At 44.0% G+C, this 15,533-nt stretch overlaps 1 protein-coding gene and 1 long non-coding RNA gene across 4 annotated transcripts; one reads left to right on the top strand and one right to left on the bottom strand.

The window, feature by feature from the left end:
* Positions 1–1,149: 1,149 nt before the first annotated feature.
* ttll4 (tubulin tyrosine ligase-like family, member 4) lies at positions 1,150–15,355 on the top strand. 3 transcript variants are annotated; one of them, XM_078795313.1, is made up of 21 exons: positions 1,150–1,265; positions 3,198–3,857; positions 4,739–5,150; positions 5,215–5,341; positions 5,409–5,488; positions 5,558–5,612; positions 7,701–7,819; positions 7,893–8,003; positions 8,561–8,637; positions 8,701–8,892; positions 9,178–9,260; positions 9,665–9,793; positions 9,883–10,005; positions 10,819–10,917; positions 10,987–11,121; positions 11,218–11,349; positions 11,420–11,516; positions 11,587–11,797; positions 12,585–12,652; positions 12,717–12,787; positions 12,854–15,355. In XM_078795313.1, exons 2-21 carry the CDS (start codon positions 3,465–3,467, stop codon positions 12,987–12,989), a joined length of 2,850 nt encoding a protein of 949 aa, XP_078651439.1. In that variant the 5' UTR covers positions 1,150–1,265; positions 3,198–3,464; the 3' UTR covers positions 12,990–15,355. The 3 variants fall into 3 exon arrangements, with proteins under 3 accessions (XP_078651439.1, XP_057938353.2, XP_057938354.2); XM_058082370.2 differs by having other exon boundaries at positions 3,114–3,857; XM_058082371.2 differs by lacking the exons at positions 1,150–1,265; positions 3,198–3,857; positions 4,739–5,150; ... (1 more) ...; positions 5,409–5,488; positions 5,558–5,612 and adding an exon at positions 6,378–6,526.
* LOC144901545 (uncharacterized) lies at positions 4,532–6,315 on the bottom strand. Its single transcript, XR_013629600.1, has 3 exons — positions 6,104–6,315; positions 5,264–5,626; positions 4,532–5,170 (listed from the first exon to the last, which is right to left on the bottom strand). It is a non-coding gene; the product is annotated as an uncharacterized LOC144901545 (long non-coding RNA).
* Positions 15,356–15,533: the final 178 nt, after the last annotated feature.

Genomic DNA, 15,533 nt, shown 5'->3' with positions numbered 1-15,533 from the left:
CTGGAGACTGTAGCGGTTCTTCAAAGCGTCTCTTTATCTTTTTCTTTCTCTCTCTCTCTCTCTCTCTCTCTCTCTCTCTCTTCCTTGCAAGCCCAGGCTTGCTGGCGAGAAAGAGGGGAGGAGATAAGAGGACGAGGAGGAAGGATGGAGAAATTTAGGAGAAAATAAGTCGTTCACTTTGCCCACTTTTTTTCTTTCATAAATGTATGTCTTTATTCTCTACTTTATGATTTTTTTCCAATTAGATTCTGATTAGAAAATGGAGGATGGAAGGGACAAAATGGGCAAAATAGGGGGGGGTTGACTTTTTCAAAATTGTAAATTCATTCATTCATCCTCACAAGGGTCGCGGGAGTCTACCCCAGCTGGAGCCTATCCCATATCCCATCTATCTTCGGCTGACTGGTGGCCAGCCAATCACAGGGCACATATAGACAAACAACCATTCACACTCACATTCATACCTATGGACAATTTAGATTGGCGCAGGGAGAACATCTCACCATCTCACCACAGAGATGGCTGAGGGTGGAATTAAACTCCGGTCTTTTAATTGTGAGGCCTGCGTGCTAACCACTCAACCGCCGTGCAGCCAATTTGTAAATTAAATCACAAAATATATAAAAATTTGAATAATTTTGAGTCATTCTGCACTGGAGATGTGTTAATTGTTTTCAAAAACACGTCAATTTCTTAATACAACATTAAAAAATATAAATAAAATATAAGCTCCCTATTGCACTATTTTAATGTCCGAGTCAAGTCATGAAGAGTTAAAGTGACAACGATGGAGGGACTGTACCTGCCTCTTTGCCGCCCTCTAGCGACGAAACCTTAGCACTACAAGTAATGACTTTATTGTTGTCATTACATTCATTCATTCAGTCATTGAATAGATTCGATCAAAACATAAAATAAATTAGTACACAGATTTAAGTGGGGGGAATCATCCAATCTACTTCTAGGTGTGAATTTTACTTTTTAACGCAACCCTGAAAATAAAATACTGTAATATATAAAAACAGATGAGGTTGCTGTGCTTGCCGTGACTCCAGAAGCCGTTGGGGGGCGCTCTAGCCGAAACGTGAGCAAAATCATAACCGAAAATAGACGATCTTTTGCTTGCCGTGATGCGTCACTCCGGTAGTACGTGTACGTGGGTACGTACGGCCGTATCCTGCCACCATGTGAGCGAGTCGCTCCTGGAAAACAAACAAAAGTGAAAGTAGGAAACAACATCCGGCTCCTTAAGGAGGACCAAGGAGGTAAGTTGTAGACATTTTAGCAGCATGTTGTACAAATGCCTTTGATGAAGCAGCCGTGTTCGTGGTTGCTATGGCGTGGGGTGCCCCGACAGACCAAAGGAAGCTAGTGGAAAGTAGCTTGCCAGGCAGCTAGCTTGCTTGCTGATAGAGTCCGCTCTCCGAGACACAAATAACACCTTAAAACTCAAAACCTAAACATGGACAACGCCTTTTAAAGTATAGTTTTGTGTAAAGTAACCGTCTTGAATCTGACATGACGTCAGCCACACGTTAACATGCCACTGGAACTTTGTCGTCGTGAGCAACTTTTGGGACATCAATGCCAGCTTCAATATGGTCATGTATATTTTATTTATCATATTAAAACCACAGTGACCAAACGTCCTGCTTCCCCCGGGTCCTCTCCTGCCATGTTGGTGATTCGATTGTCCGGGTTTTAGTTCCATTGAATGGGAACTCTTGTGCACGTGACCTAATCCCTGACAGGCTGGATTTGATAACCACATCGCATTCATACTTTTGTTGCTTAGCTCTGTTCTTAGTAGCATACGTATATGCCCTATTGTTATTAATATACACTTTTTGGCCATTTTCATGCATAAAAATGGCAAAATGAAAATAAAATACAAATCTGAGGCATTCAGAAGACACAGTCAGGCATTGTGATGATATGTAGTATTCTGCGATACTATACTGGGTGTTAGTAATGTCGCTTGAAGTATGCTAAATCACATTTAAAAGTCAAATGGAGTTATTTGGACATGCCAAGGTGGCGGTATGCATGGCGGATGAAGAACACGGCATTCCAAGACAACACTTGCTACCCACAGTAGCATTTGGTGGTGGGTCCATCATGCTGTGTCGCCGACAGTAGCTCGTATTAACTCGTTTTCTCACGTTAGAATGCAAAAGGAAAAGAAATATGTCTTCATGTTTCACATACGGATTTGTGAATGATGGGAAAAATTCCCAAAAAGTGCACTTCCCCTTTACGGGGGGGGGGAGACTATATATTTTACACGTAACAGTCCACCTGGTATTATTGTATCTGTAAAATTGTCATGCAATCTGCTATTATTATTTATTATTTTATATTTATATTTAAATATTTTAAAAATAATAAAATATTATAATAATTACAATAAAATTAAAATAATAATTATATTATTATGTAAAATATGCAAATATAACAATAATATTATATATAATTAATATAATTAGCATTAATATAATTATAACAATCATTATAGTTCTAATAATAATTATAATAATCTAATAATCTAATAATAATAATAATTATTATTATTATTATGTGCTTGTGTCCCTTTTTTTCAGGAGCACTTTGTAAACAACAGACCATGTCAAAAAACGAAATTGATAAAACCATCAAAAGGTTGGCTCAGGCCATGATGCCAGGTTGTATGTTGAGTTTAAATGAAATACTTTGGAAAGATTGGGTGGGCCGTATTCAAACACTTGGCGGGCCGGATGTGGCCCCCGGGCCGTAGTTTGCCCACCCCTGCCTTAGATGCATAAGTGGATCAAAAATGACCCGGTCAGGTTGTTTTCTTGAAATATCTTTGTAATGAAAATTTTTCATCATTTCATATTCCAGGTATTCCTCAAAAAACATGTTTTTGATATCATGCCATTCACATTTTTAACTTACCTTTTATACATTTTAAGAAATTTGTGTTTTTGTATTACTGCCCCAACCTTCCATAAGTGGGTCAAAAATGACCCATACTAGAATCAATGTGTTTTTTATGCCTTTTTTGCCATTTTGTAGAACATTTCATGCGACTAAGGTGGGCTAGCAACCAGCCTAAAGTGTGTTTTGTTCCACAGCGTCCAAGGCTGGAGTGGCCAAGGAAGGGAGGCCTCCCCGCTTTTCACTTTGATGCAATCTGAAGCTGATGTTTTCCCTTTTAGGAGCGTTAGCAGAAACATCATCAAGCTAACAGGACCCGCCATCTGCTTTCCAACCGCTCCAAAAAGTTGAGGCCTACCAGGAGTCTATGGCTTGGTCCTCCTTGTGGACACCTGAAGCGGCTCAGCAGTGATGGTGGCTGTCGGTACTTATCAAAGCCCATCCGCAAAGACTGCCAGGAACTTCTCATCGAGTCGGAGCTGACGACTGCGAAGGCAAGTGTCCGTCAAAGCGGAGAAGCGCTTTCATCATCTCCTCTTGGGAGTGCCATGCCCACCAACAAGTCCACCCCCTGGGGAGGCGGGGAGCCCCGGCCTTGCTGTGACGCAGCCCCGCCCCCCACCACGTCTGTCAACCTTAAGACTGTTAGAACCGCTCGAGTGCCTGATGCTTGTCGAGAGAACGCCAAAGCGCCGCCCTCTCGTTCCTCCGCTGTTGCCTCGCCGGCCCAGGGTCACAACACCAGGACCCAGAGCCAGTCCACAGCCGTGCCAAGTAGGACCGCAACCCCGCCGCCAAAGACGAACAGCCTTCTGAATTCAAACGGGTCGATAGCCAGTAGTGACGCCGCCCGGGTCGGCCCCAGCGGGGACACCGTGATTGGTGTTTATCATAAGGACGTCCCTCAAGGAGGTCCCACAGTGCAGTTGACCAAGTTACAGGTGAGTCTCTTTGCTTCCACTCAAGATTAGGTTTGTGTCTCATGGTAATGGTAATGGTAATGGTAATGGTAATGGTAATGGTAATGGTTTAATTTCATTTGAACATGCATTAATAAATGCATTAATGAACAATGCTTAATAAATCCTACCCCTCCATCTGGTACTTTTCCAATCACTAACTGTTACATTTGTTCACTTCCTGCTTTCCTAATATAGTTTAAGTTTTTAAATTAAGTGTTTCAAATGTACTTCTTCCCTGAGATCATATTTCTCCTCTCTTGTAGAGAAGTATTGGATGACATTTTTAGCTAATTGGTTATTTTTAGCCTTATGCATTATTTTAGCTGTTTGAAGATGAACTATATCAGCAAGTTGAAGTATTTGTGATTTTAGAAATAAGGAGTTGTGTAGGTGGCATTATGAATTATCCTTACTGGCCTTTTTTGCAGTACATTTAGCGAATGAGTGAAGATTGCTTTTATAGTTATTAGCCCATATTTCCACACAATAAGTAAGATATGGTAGAACCAGAGAGCAATAAAGAGTGTATATAAATATTTCTGGCCACCTTATGTTGTATATTTGTAATATGAGGTTTCCAGCTCATATTTTCATCTGTTGTGATCCCCAGAAATGGATTTTCCTTCACCCTTTCAATGTCTACACCGTCTATTTCTATTTTCATGATAAACAGCATGATTTTAGTTTTATTTAAGTTCAAGGACAATCTATTATCAAAGCATCTTTTTAGTGTGACAATTTCTTCTCTGACCTTCCCAATGATTTGGTCTGTACTCCCTCCAGAACATAGTACAAATAGTCCAAAATGTTGTTCTCCCTTCTCTGTTGTTCTAGAGTGTTCCATTTTGTTGTCTCCCCAGCTTGAAGCCGTTGAAAGTCCTACCACACCTTCAGTGCCTCCTGTACGCCTTACTCCTTCCCAACAGCAGGGGGCAGCGACGAGAAAGGAACCACCCGGCCTCGATGGCGCTAAAGTGGGCGCGAGAGCGCTAACAAATGCAAGCAAAAGCCATAAGGTGGCAAAAGCTGCGACCAACGCCATCCCAGCACTAAACTGCCACTTGAAATCAGCCGCCGCAGACAATCCGGTGCAAGTGGTCGCCGTTTCTCCGCCTCCGGATGGCAGCCACAAACACCCGCAAAGTACACCAGACAGACCAGGAAATGTAGGTGGGGGACTCGGTTCTCCCGGCGCCACATCCCACAGCAGTCATGTGCCAAACGTCCACAGTGTCGATGCCGCACCGGGCGAGGAGCAGACGGGACCGCCAGGTAATCACACCCACACCTACCTGGCAGGTGGAGACACGATTTTAACAATCTACCCGTCCCACAGGCTCCTTGATGGGCTCTGTCACCACCAAGATCTCCGCCATCCGCCTCACCAAGCAGCGACACGTACGAACCACCGTGTCTCCGCGGACGTCCTCCAGCCCACCGCTGAGACGGTCTGAAGATACGGGGTAAGATTTGATGTTCTCGTTGTTGTCGTGGTGGGAGTCTTCTCCTTACTGGCGCGTCTGCTTCCAGCCCCGAGTGTGTCATGCAGGTGGACGGAGGTGAGGAAGAGCTGCTGCCCGACGAGCAGGAGAACGTCTGCAGCGATGACGGTAAAGACTTCAAAATGCGGCGGCGTCGTGACGGCGGGCTGCTGACTCATTTTGTATTCGCCTTTTCAGATTGCTCCGAGTCGTCCTTCGTCAACGGTACCTCCTCCACCGTGCCCGTCGCTGGGTGAGGACAGCCTCCTGATAAGCACGCACACAAAAATAACAAATAACGTTCAAAATAGATGCAAGAGCTAAAAAGAGGCAGCTAATGAATGCACATAATGGGACACACCCATTTTATGTGGAAAGGCATGTTTAATGTAGTACCGGGTACATTCATGGTAACATGTCATACTTCTTCCTGGGTGCACCGATTTCACATCGCAACATAGAACGGAACGCTACACCTAGCTTCAAAACGATGTAGCATTACCTTTGGCTAGTAGCCTGAGGCATTGTGAGTGAGCGTGTGGTGAATCTAGTCGCTAGCAGGCTAGCCGCTGTGGCGAGGTTTCACGACGGCAGTAACGTAGCTCTTGGGCGTAACAATGTTAGTACCGTATTTTCTGGACGATAAGTCGCACTGGAGTATAATTCGCATTTTTTGCAGATAATTTATTTGAACTACTTGACCAAAAAAAAGGCAAAAAAAAACGGTCCCGTATGAATCGGTACCTGCTGGTGGTGTCTAATTGGCGGGTCCCCGCCCACCCGGATGGCATAAAGCAGGCGTCCACGGGTCGGGTGTGTGTGTCCATTCTCTGCCGGGGCATTGTTGTGCGAGGCGGTCTGAAAGGCAGCAGAGCGTGGTGGAAAGCTCTGCAGCATTGTGGACCACCTTGTTGTTGGCGCCGCGTGCCCACCAAACACTCGTGGGCGCTCCTCCCTTCAAGCCAGACGGATCCACGGCTATTGTGGCCCCCATCTCGATTGTTGAGGGGTCACCAAGGTTACTCACACGTAGACACACAGCGCTCCGGCCTGCCAGATGTAGCTGATGGAGGAAAGGTTAAGGAAGCTGACTTGCGAGCAGGGAGAGAATATCATCCACTCATCCTTCATCTCTCTATTCTTTTTCTCCTCCGATATGACCGTCATGTGAGTGCATTTGCTTTTACATTCCGTTGGACGCATCAGCGTAGCTCGTGAGAATGCGTCGTCACGATATCACCGGAAAAAACAAACGTAGTCTGACTTTGGTCAGCGATATCAAAACGATCATTCTACGTCTCCCAGCGAGGGTCTCGTACGGAAATATGAAAGGATGTCAGCTTTGTGAAATTGATGAAAAAGGATCAATTCCGCTGTTTTTCCCCAATTTTTGGTTGTCCAATAATTCAAACACCTAACTGAAATCATCTTTGTCCTCTTAATATTATGAATTATATATAATAATATAATATAATATTGGATCTCCTAAAAATGACAACTTTATTTGTTTGGTTATGCTACTAAAATTTTCTCTTAATAATCCAAGATTATTATATTTATATTTATTATATTTATTTTTATAAAATTGCAACTTTTTTCTTGTTTTTTTCTCATTCATATTTTGACTTAATTTTTTTCAGCAGCATTTTAAAATAATATTACGACTTTTAAATGTTATGTCTCATAATATTGCGACTTTATTCTCATAATTGTTTGATTTTGGATCTCCTAAAAATGACAACTTTATTTGTTTGGTTATGCTACTAAAATTTTCTCTTAATAATCCAAGATTATTGTATTTATATTTATTATATTTTATAAAATTGCAACTTTTTTCTTTTTTTTTTTCATTAATATTTTGACGTAATTTTTTTCAGGAGCATTTTTAAATAATATTACGATGTTTAAATGTTATGTCTCATAATATTCTGACTTTATTCTCATAATTGTTTGATTTTGCATCTCCTAAAAATGACAACTTTATTTGTTTGGTTATGCTACTAAAATGTTCTCTTAATAATCCAAGTTTATTCTATTATTGTATTTATATTTATTATTTTATTATTATTGTTTTTATTCTTGTTTTTTTCCCGTTAATATTTTGACTTATTTTAAAATTATGTTACGTCTCATAATATGACATTATTCTCGTAAAATTACACCTTTTTCTTGTTAACTTGCAATTTTTTTTTGTCAATCTCCATCCATTCATCTTCTGTGCCGCGTATCCACAAGTGCCACAAATAGATTGGAGTCCTGCGGGAAACACTTGAATGCATCACACGTTGTACCGGTGCATCCATTTCACCGTTGCTTCTCCGTTTCTCCATGGTCCCTCCAGTGTTGAAGAGCCCATGTCGTTGGAGGTGGAGGACCAGCGGGAGAGGAAGCCGGCCCTGGTTCCCAGCCTGTTCCCGCACATGGCTCCCACGCTCTACTTCAGCACGGCCGACGAGCAAGGTAGGCGTGTCCCCACACCACTGTTGCGTAGCGGGAGCCTGCCGGGTTCAGCTTTGTGTTTTCTGACCTCCAGTGGAAATGCTGCCCGAGGAGCAAAGACAACTGTTGAAGTGGAAACTAAGCACCGTCACGCCCAATGTTGTGAAGAACACCATCGGGAGGTCGCACTTCAAGATCACCAAGAGTAAGGAGTTTGGAGTTTGCGAGTAAATCGGAAAAAACAAATGCAGAGAGGGGAGAGAGCTTAACTGGCTTACAGCCACGCCCATATATGGAAGTCCAGGTGGAAAAAGCGTCATAGGTCCCCTTTAAGCGGAAAAGATGCACGGATGGACGGATGTCAAAACAAGAAACGAGGGTTGCGGGGGTGCTGGAGCCTATCCCAGCTGTCTTTGGGCGCGAGGCGGGGTCCACTCTGGACTGGTGGCCAGCCAATCACAGGGCACATATAGACAAACAACCATTCACACTCACATTCATACCTATGGACAATTTGGAGTGGCTAATTAACCTAGCATGTTTTTGGAATGTGGGAGAAAACCGGAGTACCCGGAGAAAACTCACGCACGCACTGGGAGAACATGCAAACTCCACACAGAGATGCCCGAGGGTGGAATTGAACTTTGGTCTCCTCGCTGTGAGGTCATTTTTCACTTTAAGTTTAAAAAAGCAGTTTTTTTTGTAAGTGTTGGTATCAAATGACATAAAGAAATGATGGATGGATTCCGCTCCGTCGTCTAGAAAGCCACGACTGGTTGGGCTCCTGGGGCCACCACATGAAGTCTCCCTGCTTCAAGACTCTCCAAGAGCACCAGAAGGTGAGCACCTCACGCTCCCCGGAATTTGGCTTGCATTTACTTGACACCTCCATTTCTCCCCAGTTGAACCACTTCCCCGGAACATTCCAGATCGGCAGGAAGGACCGGCTGTGGAAGAACCTGTCCAAGATGCAGGTCCGCTTTGGGAAACAGGACTTCAACTTCTTCCCTCGCACTTTCGTCCTCCCTCAGGACATCCTGCTGCTACGCAAGGCCTGGAAGGACGGCTCCAGGCAGAAATGGATCATCAAACCTGTAACTTCACACCACGCGTACAGAGTTCTGCACCCACACTTGCAGCAGCCTTTGTGCAACATTCCGACTTTGGAATTCATTGGCTGCTGCCCACAGGATGGAATTGGAATGACAGGAAGTGGAAGAAAATTGACTTCCTTAAAAAGCCCATTAACAGAAAGAACAACAAAATATCAAAGACGCCTTACACTCATTAAGAAGCTGATTTCAAGCCATAATTAATGGATAAGCAACTCCAGAGTCAATTTCACTCACCAGCCGTGTTTATCATTTATGTCCCAACAGCCTGCCTCGGCAAGAGGAATCGGAATCCAGGTCATTCACAAATGGAGCCAGATGCCCCGCAAGAAGTCCCTTCTGGTCCAGAAGTAAGTCAACAATACGGACGGAAGTTCTCACTGTATGTTCTTTGATCCCTCACTTCCAAGTGACCCATTTTACCCAGACATGGAGTTCTATGCTTCCAACCGGGACTGCCATCATAACAAATTTTGCTGGACGATACCATAAATTCCATTGTCAATGCCGTGTAGGGAACGTTGATAAGAGCAGCCTACTACAAGTCATTCATTGCCGTCACTCAGGGAACTAAAACCATGAAAGTCTTTATCATACGTGTCAGAATTCCTTCATCACACACGTGATCGGCCTCTCTCTGTGCACTCTCCGTGCCCACAACTCGACACAAAGGGCCGAAAGATGATCTGAATAGGTTGCCTTTAAGAAGTGATACTGTGTTCATCATCTGCCTGGTGGTACTACTACGTTTCAGGTATCTGCACAAGCCCTACCTCATCAGCGGCAACAAGTTCGACCTGCGCATCTACGTCTACGTGACCTGCTACGACCCGCTCAGAATCTACATCTTCTCAGACGGACTGGTTCGATTCGCCAGCTGCAAGTCAGCGCTCACACAAACCAACGTTCCATAGTTGACGTTTTACCAAAAAGCTGCTGCGGTTTTATGGAGCCCACTTCTTGTGTCTGCAGGTATTCGTCCTCCATGAAGACGCTGAGTAACAAGTTCATGCACCTGACCAACTACAGCGTGAACAAGAAGAACTCGGAGTATCAGGCCAACAGCAACGACAAGGCCTGCCAGGGACACAAATGGTAATGCGGCATAAACACGTGCTGTATGGCCGTTCGTTACGGAAATGGCTGCGTAGCCAAAGGAATAACAGCAAATGTAGCCAAAGGAATAACAGCAAATGTAGCCAAAAGAATATCAGCAAATGTAGCCAAAGGAATATCAGCAAACGTAGCCTAAAGGAATATCTGTAAACATAGCCAAAATAATATCAGCGAAAGTAGCCAAAAAACATCAACGAATGTAGCCAAAAGAATATTGGCAAACTTAGCAAAAGGAATATCAGCAAATGTAGCCAAAATAATATCAGCAAACGTAGCCAAAATAATATCAGCAAAAGTAGCCAAAAAACATCAACAAATGTAGCCAAAAGAATATCAGCAAACTTAGCAAAAGGAATATCAGCAAACATAGCCAAAGTAATATCAGCAAACGTAGCCAAAATAATATCAGCAAACATAGCCAAAATAATATCAGCGAAAGTAGCCAAAAGAACATCAATGAATGTAGCCAAAAGAATATCTGCAAATGTAGCCAAAATAACATCTGCAAAAGTAACCAAAATAGTATCAGCAAACTGAGCAAAAGGAATAACAGCAAATGCTTCCAAAAGAATATCAGCAAAAGTAGCCAAAAGAACATCAACAAATGTAGCCAAAAGAATATCGGCAAACGTAGCAAAAGGAATAACAGCAAAAGTAGCCAAAAGAACATCAACAAATGTCTCCAAAAGAACATCAACAAAGGTTGCCAAAAGAATATCGGCAAACGGAGATGGTGGATATCCATATTCAGATATGCCCAATAGTCTTAAGTCGTGTATCTGCATGCTTTAGGGCTCTGAAGGCCTTGTGGCAGTATCTGGGCTCCAGAGGAGTGGACACCACGGTGATTTGGGAGAAGATCAAAGACATCGTCATCAAAACCATCATCGCGTAAGAGAGTCAACCGCAGCTGCAAGATGGTTGACATGACAGGACTCAGCGTCTCGTGTGTGTCGTCAGGTCAGAACCGTACGTCAACTCCCTGCTCAAGATGCACGTGCGGACGCCGTACAGCTGTCATGAGCTGTTCGGCTTTGATATCATGCTGGACGAGAACCTCAAACCCTGGATCCTGGAGGTCAACATCTCACCCAGGTAACATCCAAGGTCCGCGGGGGGGTTGCTACTGTGGCGCATGGTGTCCAATCATTTAGCATGGCCCATTGTTGGGGAATGTTTTTTATGTGTTAGCCTCCATTCCAACACGGCGCTGGATGTCGCCGTGAAGGGCCAGATGGTCCGAGACCTGCTGAACTTGGCGGGTTTCCGTATTCCTCAACGAGAGGACGTTCCCAGCGGCAGCACGTCCAGCTCCAGCAGCAGGTAGGGGAGGGGGTTGTGACCTGCCTCAGTGAATATGTTGCTGATTGTGTTACCATTATTGTCCCTGCAGTCTGTGTGGCGGGAGCAGGGAGACCACCCACCTGGAGGTCTCTGTTGACGAGAAGGTCAAACGGGCTTTTTACCTCAAACAGCACTTTGCTGACCAGGTACGCAAACTCCTAAGTGAATCTAATCAAATTTGTCTTATGCCGGTACCTCATGCTCACAATCTTTCAGGACTTCCTGGCGACAGTGTTGGACGTCGTGACCCCCAGCGACGTCCGCGTACTCGCCGAGACGGAGGACGAGTTCAACCGCCGCGGGGAGTTTGAACGCATTTTCCCCTCGCCGTCGACATCTCGCTACCTGCGCTTCTTCGAGTGTCCGCGCTACCTCAACATGGTGCTGGACCAGTGGGAACGGAAGTACTGGAAGAACAGGAGTAAAGGTTTGATCCCATGTGGTTTATATGCTGGCTCCGACATCAATAAGCGATACTAAATGAACGTTATCTATCACTGAATGTACAGTAATCCTGGTTTAAGGGGGGTAAAAGCAGGATGTCTTATTTCTAAATGGAATATTTCCCTACTTGGAGCATAGAAAACCTGTTTACCACCTTCTAAATACACTTAACATTATTAGAGCCCTTTATACATGATATAACACCCCTATAGTCACCTTTACACTGCTATTAGCCAATATAGTAGACATAATAAGGGACATCAAGACATTGAAAACCTGTTTACTACCACCTAAACCCACCTTTTAAACATTAGAGACCTCTAGACATGACATAACACCCCTATAGTCATATTTACACTGCTATTAGCCAATATTGTAGACATAATAAGAGACATCAAGACATAGAAAACCTGTTTACCACCTTCAAAATACACTTTTTGACATTATTAGAGCCCTCTAGACGTGATATAACACCCCTATAGTCACCTTTACACTGCTATTAGCCAATATAGTAGACATAATAAGAGACATCAAGACATTGAAAACCTGTTTACCACCTTCAAAATACACTTAACATTATTAGAGCCCTCTGGACGTGATATAGCACCCCTATGGTAGGGCTGGGTGATATATCGATATTTCTTTTAAGCACGATATGAAAAACAAGCATATAGTTCATATCGATAAAGACTATTTGATGCGGAGGGATCATGTTTCAAGATGAGGCCGCCCGAGTGGCAGCTAGCTACAGGCGTTGTGTTTTTGTGCAGGTGTCAATCTGCTCAGGACTTGGTGTCAGAAAGGAGTTCATTTGGGTACCAGCGATCCTGCTCATACGGTAAATAAAAACACTAGCATCCTCGAGTCAGAACCTCAACCTGACAGCGTCTGCGTCCAAGCAGTGGTCCAAGTGTAGCTACATCTCCAAGCTGGAGCAGCACAGAGAAGAACCCGTCAATCCGCCCAGACCCAGGTGTGCACACGGGTGCTTCGGAGCTGGAAATGTGACCACTTCCTGACCCCGCTGCTGTTCTTCCAGGGTGGTGGTCATCCATCAGCACCAGACGGATCCTGCCGACACGGACTCCTTTGTCCCCAACCCGCCCACCTCGCAGTCCAGCCCCGGGTCCAGTGTCGGCAGCAGCGCCTGCGCCAGTCCTCAGCCCAGCCTGTGAGGCCTCCACACCCACCACACCCACACCGAGTTCAGGGTTTACTTAGCCCATGCCCGGCCCAAATGAGACGGTCCATGGAGGTGGAGATGGACACCAGCTGAACATCTCCGTTATTTATCCGAACCGAGAATTGGGAACGGTCACACCCAAAATGGGAGGGGTTCATACACAGGACCGTACTGTTGTATTCTAGCAAGTATGGCATGTGTACTTTGGTGGTCCTAACGTGGGTCTTCCAGGAGTCAAATCCACCTTTTGAGCTACACACGCCATTCATTCCTGTCATCCTTGATTGACACCAGACAGACCAAACACCGGGTCCTTTTCTGTCCCTCAGGTCCTCAGGTACCGCCTCAAGTCCACCTCATTCACTGTTCCTTCCGTTACTGCTGGACCCCAAACTCGGCTTACCTGGGGGGACCCCTAGAGGGGACGTAGCATTCCGACACTACCGGAAGCCGTCATCAGCCTGATCAAACGTATCAAATATAGGGCTGTCAAAAATAGAGCGTTATTGGCAATAACTACATTTTTTAACATCTTTAACGCATCATGGCAAGCCACGCCTCTCCGTTAAGTCTCACGCTCGTTAGTAATTTATCCCGACTGGGACACAAGACCAGCACCGTCTACTGTGCGTATCTCCAACTCCCAAACCCATCTCCAGTCCGTTCAGCCTCAGGGTGGGACTTCCTCATCGTCGCTACCGCAAGATGCATTCAGGGACAATCCGAACATCACAACAGCCTCTTTACTATGTGATTGCACAAAAATGTGATGACACATATTTAATCATATGACATCCCTAATAAAATCAGCTGTCGAATGATTTAAAAAAATTATATTTATTTATATAAATATTTAAAAATAATTTTATATAAATAATTATTTATATAAAATGTATTTATATAAATGTATATTTATTTAAATAAAATGAATGACAAAATACAATAACAATATCAGTTTCAGACATGTTGATATTTTATCAAGGCTGTCATATGGTTTGATAGTTCAGATTAATCACAGTTTTCAAACAAATTAATCATGACTAATACATTTTTAATCATGACAGCCCTAAAAGTAAAAATTAGGACTGTCAAATGAAAAGAAAATTGAGCTAAAAGACTGAAACTCAAAACATTTGCCTAACGCTAGTCTAATAGTAGCAGAATCACACTTTATGGGCCATGAAGGGTTGCGTTCAAAGACATCACGTAACTTTAGTTGAATTGACATGTTTGCAATGTAGGCGGTGTTTTATCTTTCCGTTTACTTGGACAGCACGTCCACGCCTCCACGCATGATAAAGAGGTGTCGGTGCATTCATGTCGCGGTCCTCTCGTGCCTTCGGATTGGATGGCCAGAACTATTCCGGCTACCTCTGCTGTTGAAGTGGATCCAATCACAACCGAGACCAAACCACCCATGCAGATTATTTATATGAAGCCTTTAAAAGTCGACTTCCAATGCCGTCTTTGCACGCCACGCTCTCCAGAGAGATTAAAAAAAAAAATGGTGTGAATATCTTCCTAGCATAACGGGTGTCATATTAAAAGCTTGTCTTTCTGTTACTAAGACAACAGCTAAAATGTTGCTCAGGATGACACTTTGAAAAGAAATAAAAGCTCCTCTCCCAACTAATCAATGTTTATTTGTATTGATTGATTTAGTATTTCCACAAGAGGAGCAAGTGGCATGCAGAGGGAGCAACAGGATGTGCTTGTAAACTATTAATATCTGACAGGCAGCCCATGTATTAATAGTACCGTACTATAAAGCGGCTGGAGCCCCCCAACACCAGTCCCTGCCTACTGCGTACTGTACGCGCTGTTTACCTCCTGCACGGCCATGTTTTCTTTCTTTCACTAACATTTTCTTCACACGCTGTAGAGGATGTAGTGGATTCTAAATCTTACTACATCTTACTACATCTTACTACAAACTGACTGACTTGTCCACTCTGTCACCTTCATCTTTCTCAGCAAGACACTTTAAGTGTCTCATTACGTGTTAGAACTCATTTTTTTCAAAATGAGCCGCAGCTCCTCAGTGTTGGCAGCACTCATGGAGCCCCAGACTCATGATATCACTACCACCAGTAAAGGAAATCTTTTCAGAATGTCACAGTACGTGTAGGAATTCTTTTTTTTTTTGGTTTATGAACCGCTGCTCCACAATTCTGTCAGCACTCGTGCAGCCCCAGACCACCACCGCTGATGAACAGCTCTTCAGAATGTCACAGTACGTGTAGGATTTTTTTTTATGAACCGCTGCTCCACAATTCCGGCAGCACTCGTGCAGCCCCAGACAACCACCACTGATGGAACAGCTCTTCAGAATGTCACAGTATGTGTTGGAATTCTTGTTCTTTTTTTTAAATTTTTTTATGAATAGCTGCTCCACAGTTGTGGCAGCACTCATGCAGCCCCAGACCACCACCAACACCTATGGTACAGCTCTTCCGAATGTCACAGTATGTGTTGGAATTATTATTTTTTTATGAACGAGCACTCGTGCAGCCCCAGACCATGATATCACTACCAC

This window comes from Doryrhamphus excisus, linkage group LG12, assembly GCF_037039965.1.
Source record: "Doryrhamphus excisus strain RoL-2023G ecotype Guam linkage group LG12, RoL_Dexc_Guam_v1.1, whole genome shotgun sequence".
Lineage (NCBI taxonomy): Eukaryota > Metazoa > Chordata > Actinopteri > Syngnathiformes > Syngnathidae > Doryrhamphus > Doryrhamphus excisus.
The sequence above is the reverse complement of the archived record's forward strand: the minus strand, read 5'-3'. Positions and strand labels throughout refer to the sequence as shown.

Excerpts from the sequence above, each read along its gene's own strand:
- ttll4 (XM_078795313.1), top strand. The coding sequence starts at position 3,465 with ATGCCCACCAACAAGTCCACCCCCTGGGGAGGCGGGGAGCCCCGGCCT. Across the intron at positions 5,151-5,214 it reads GGAGCAGACGGGACCGCCAG|GCTCCTTGATGGGCTCTGTC; the intron begins GTAATCACACCC and ends CCCGTCCCACAG. Across the intron at positions 5,489-5,557 it reads GAACGTCTGCAGCGATGACG|ATTGCTCCGAGTCGTCCTTC; the intron begins GTAAAGACTTCA and ends TCGCCTTTTCAG.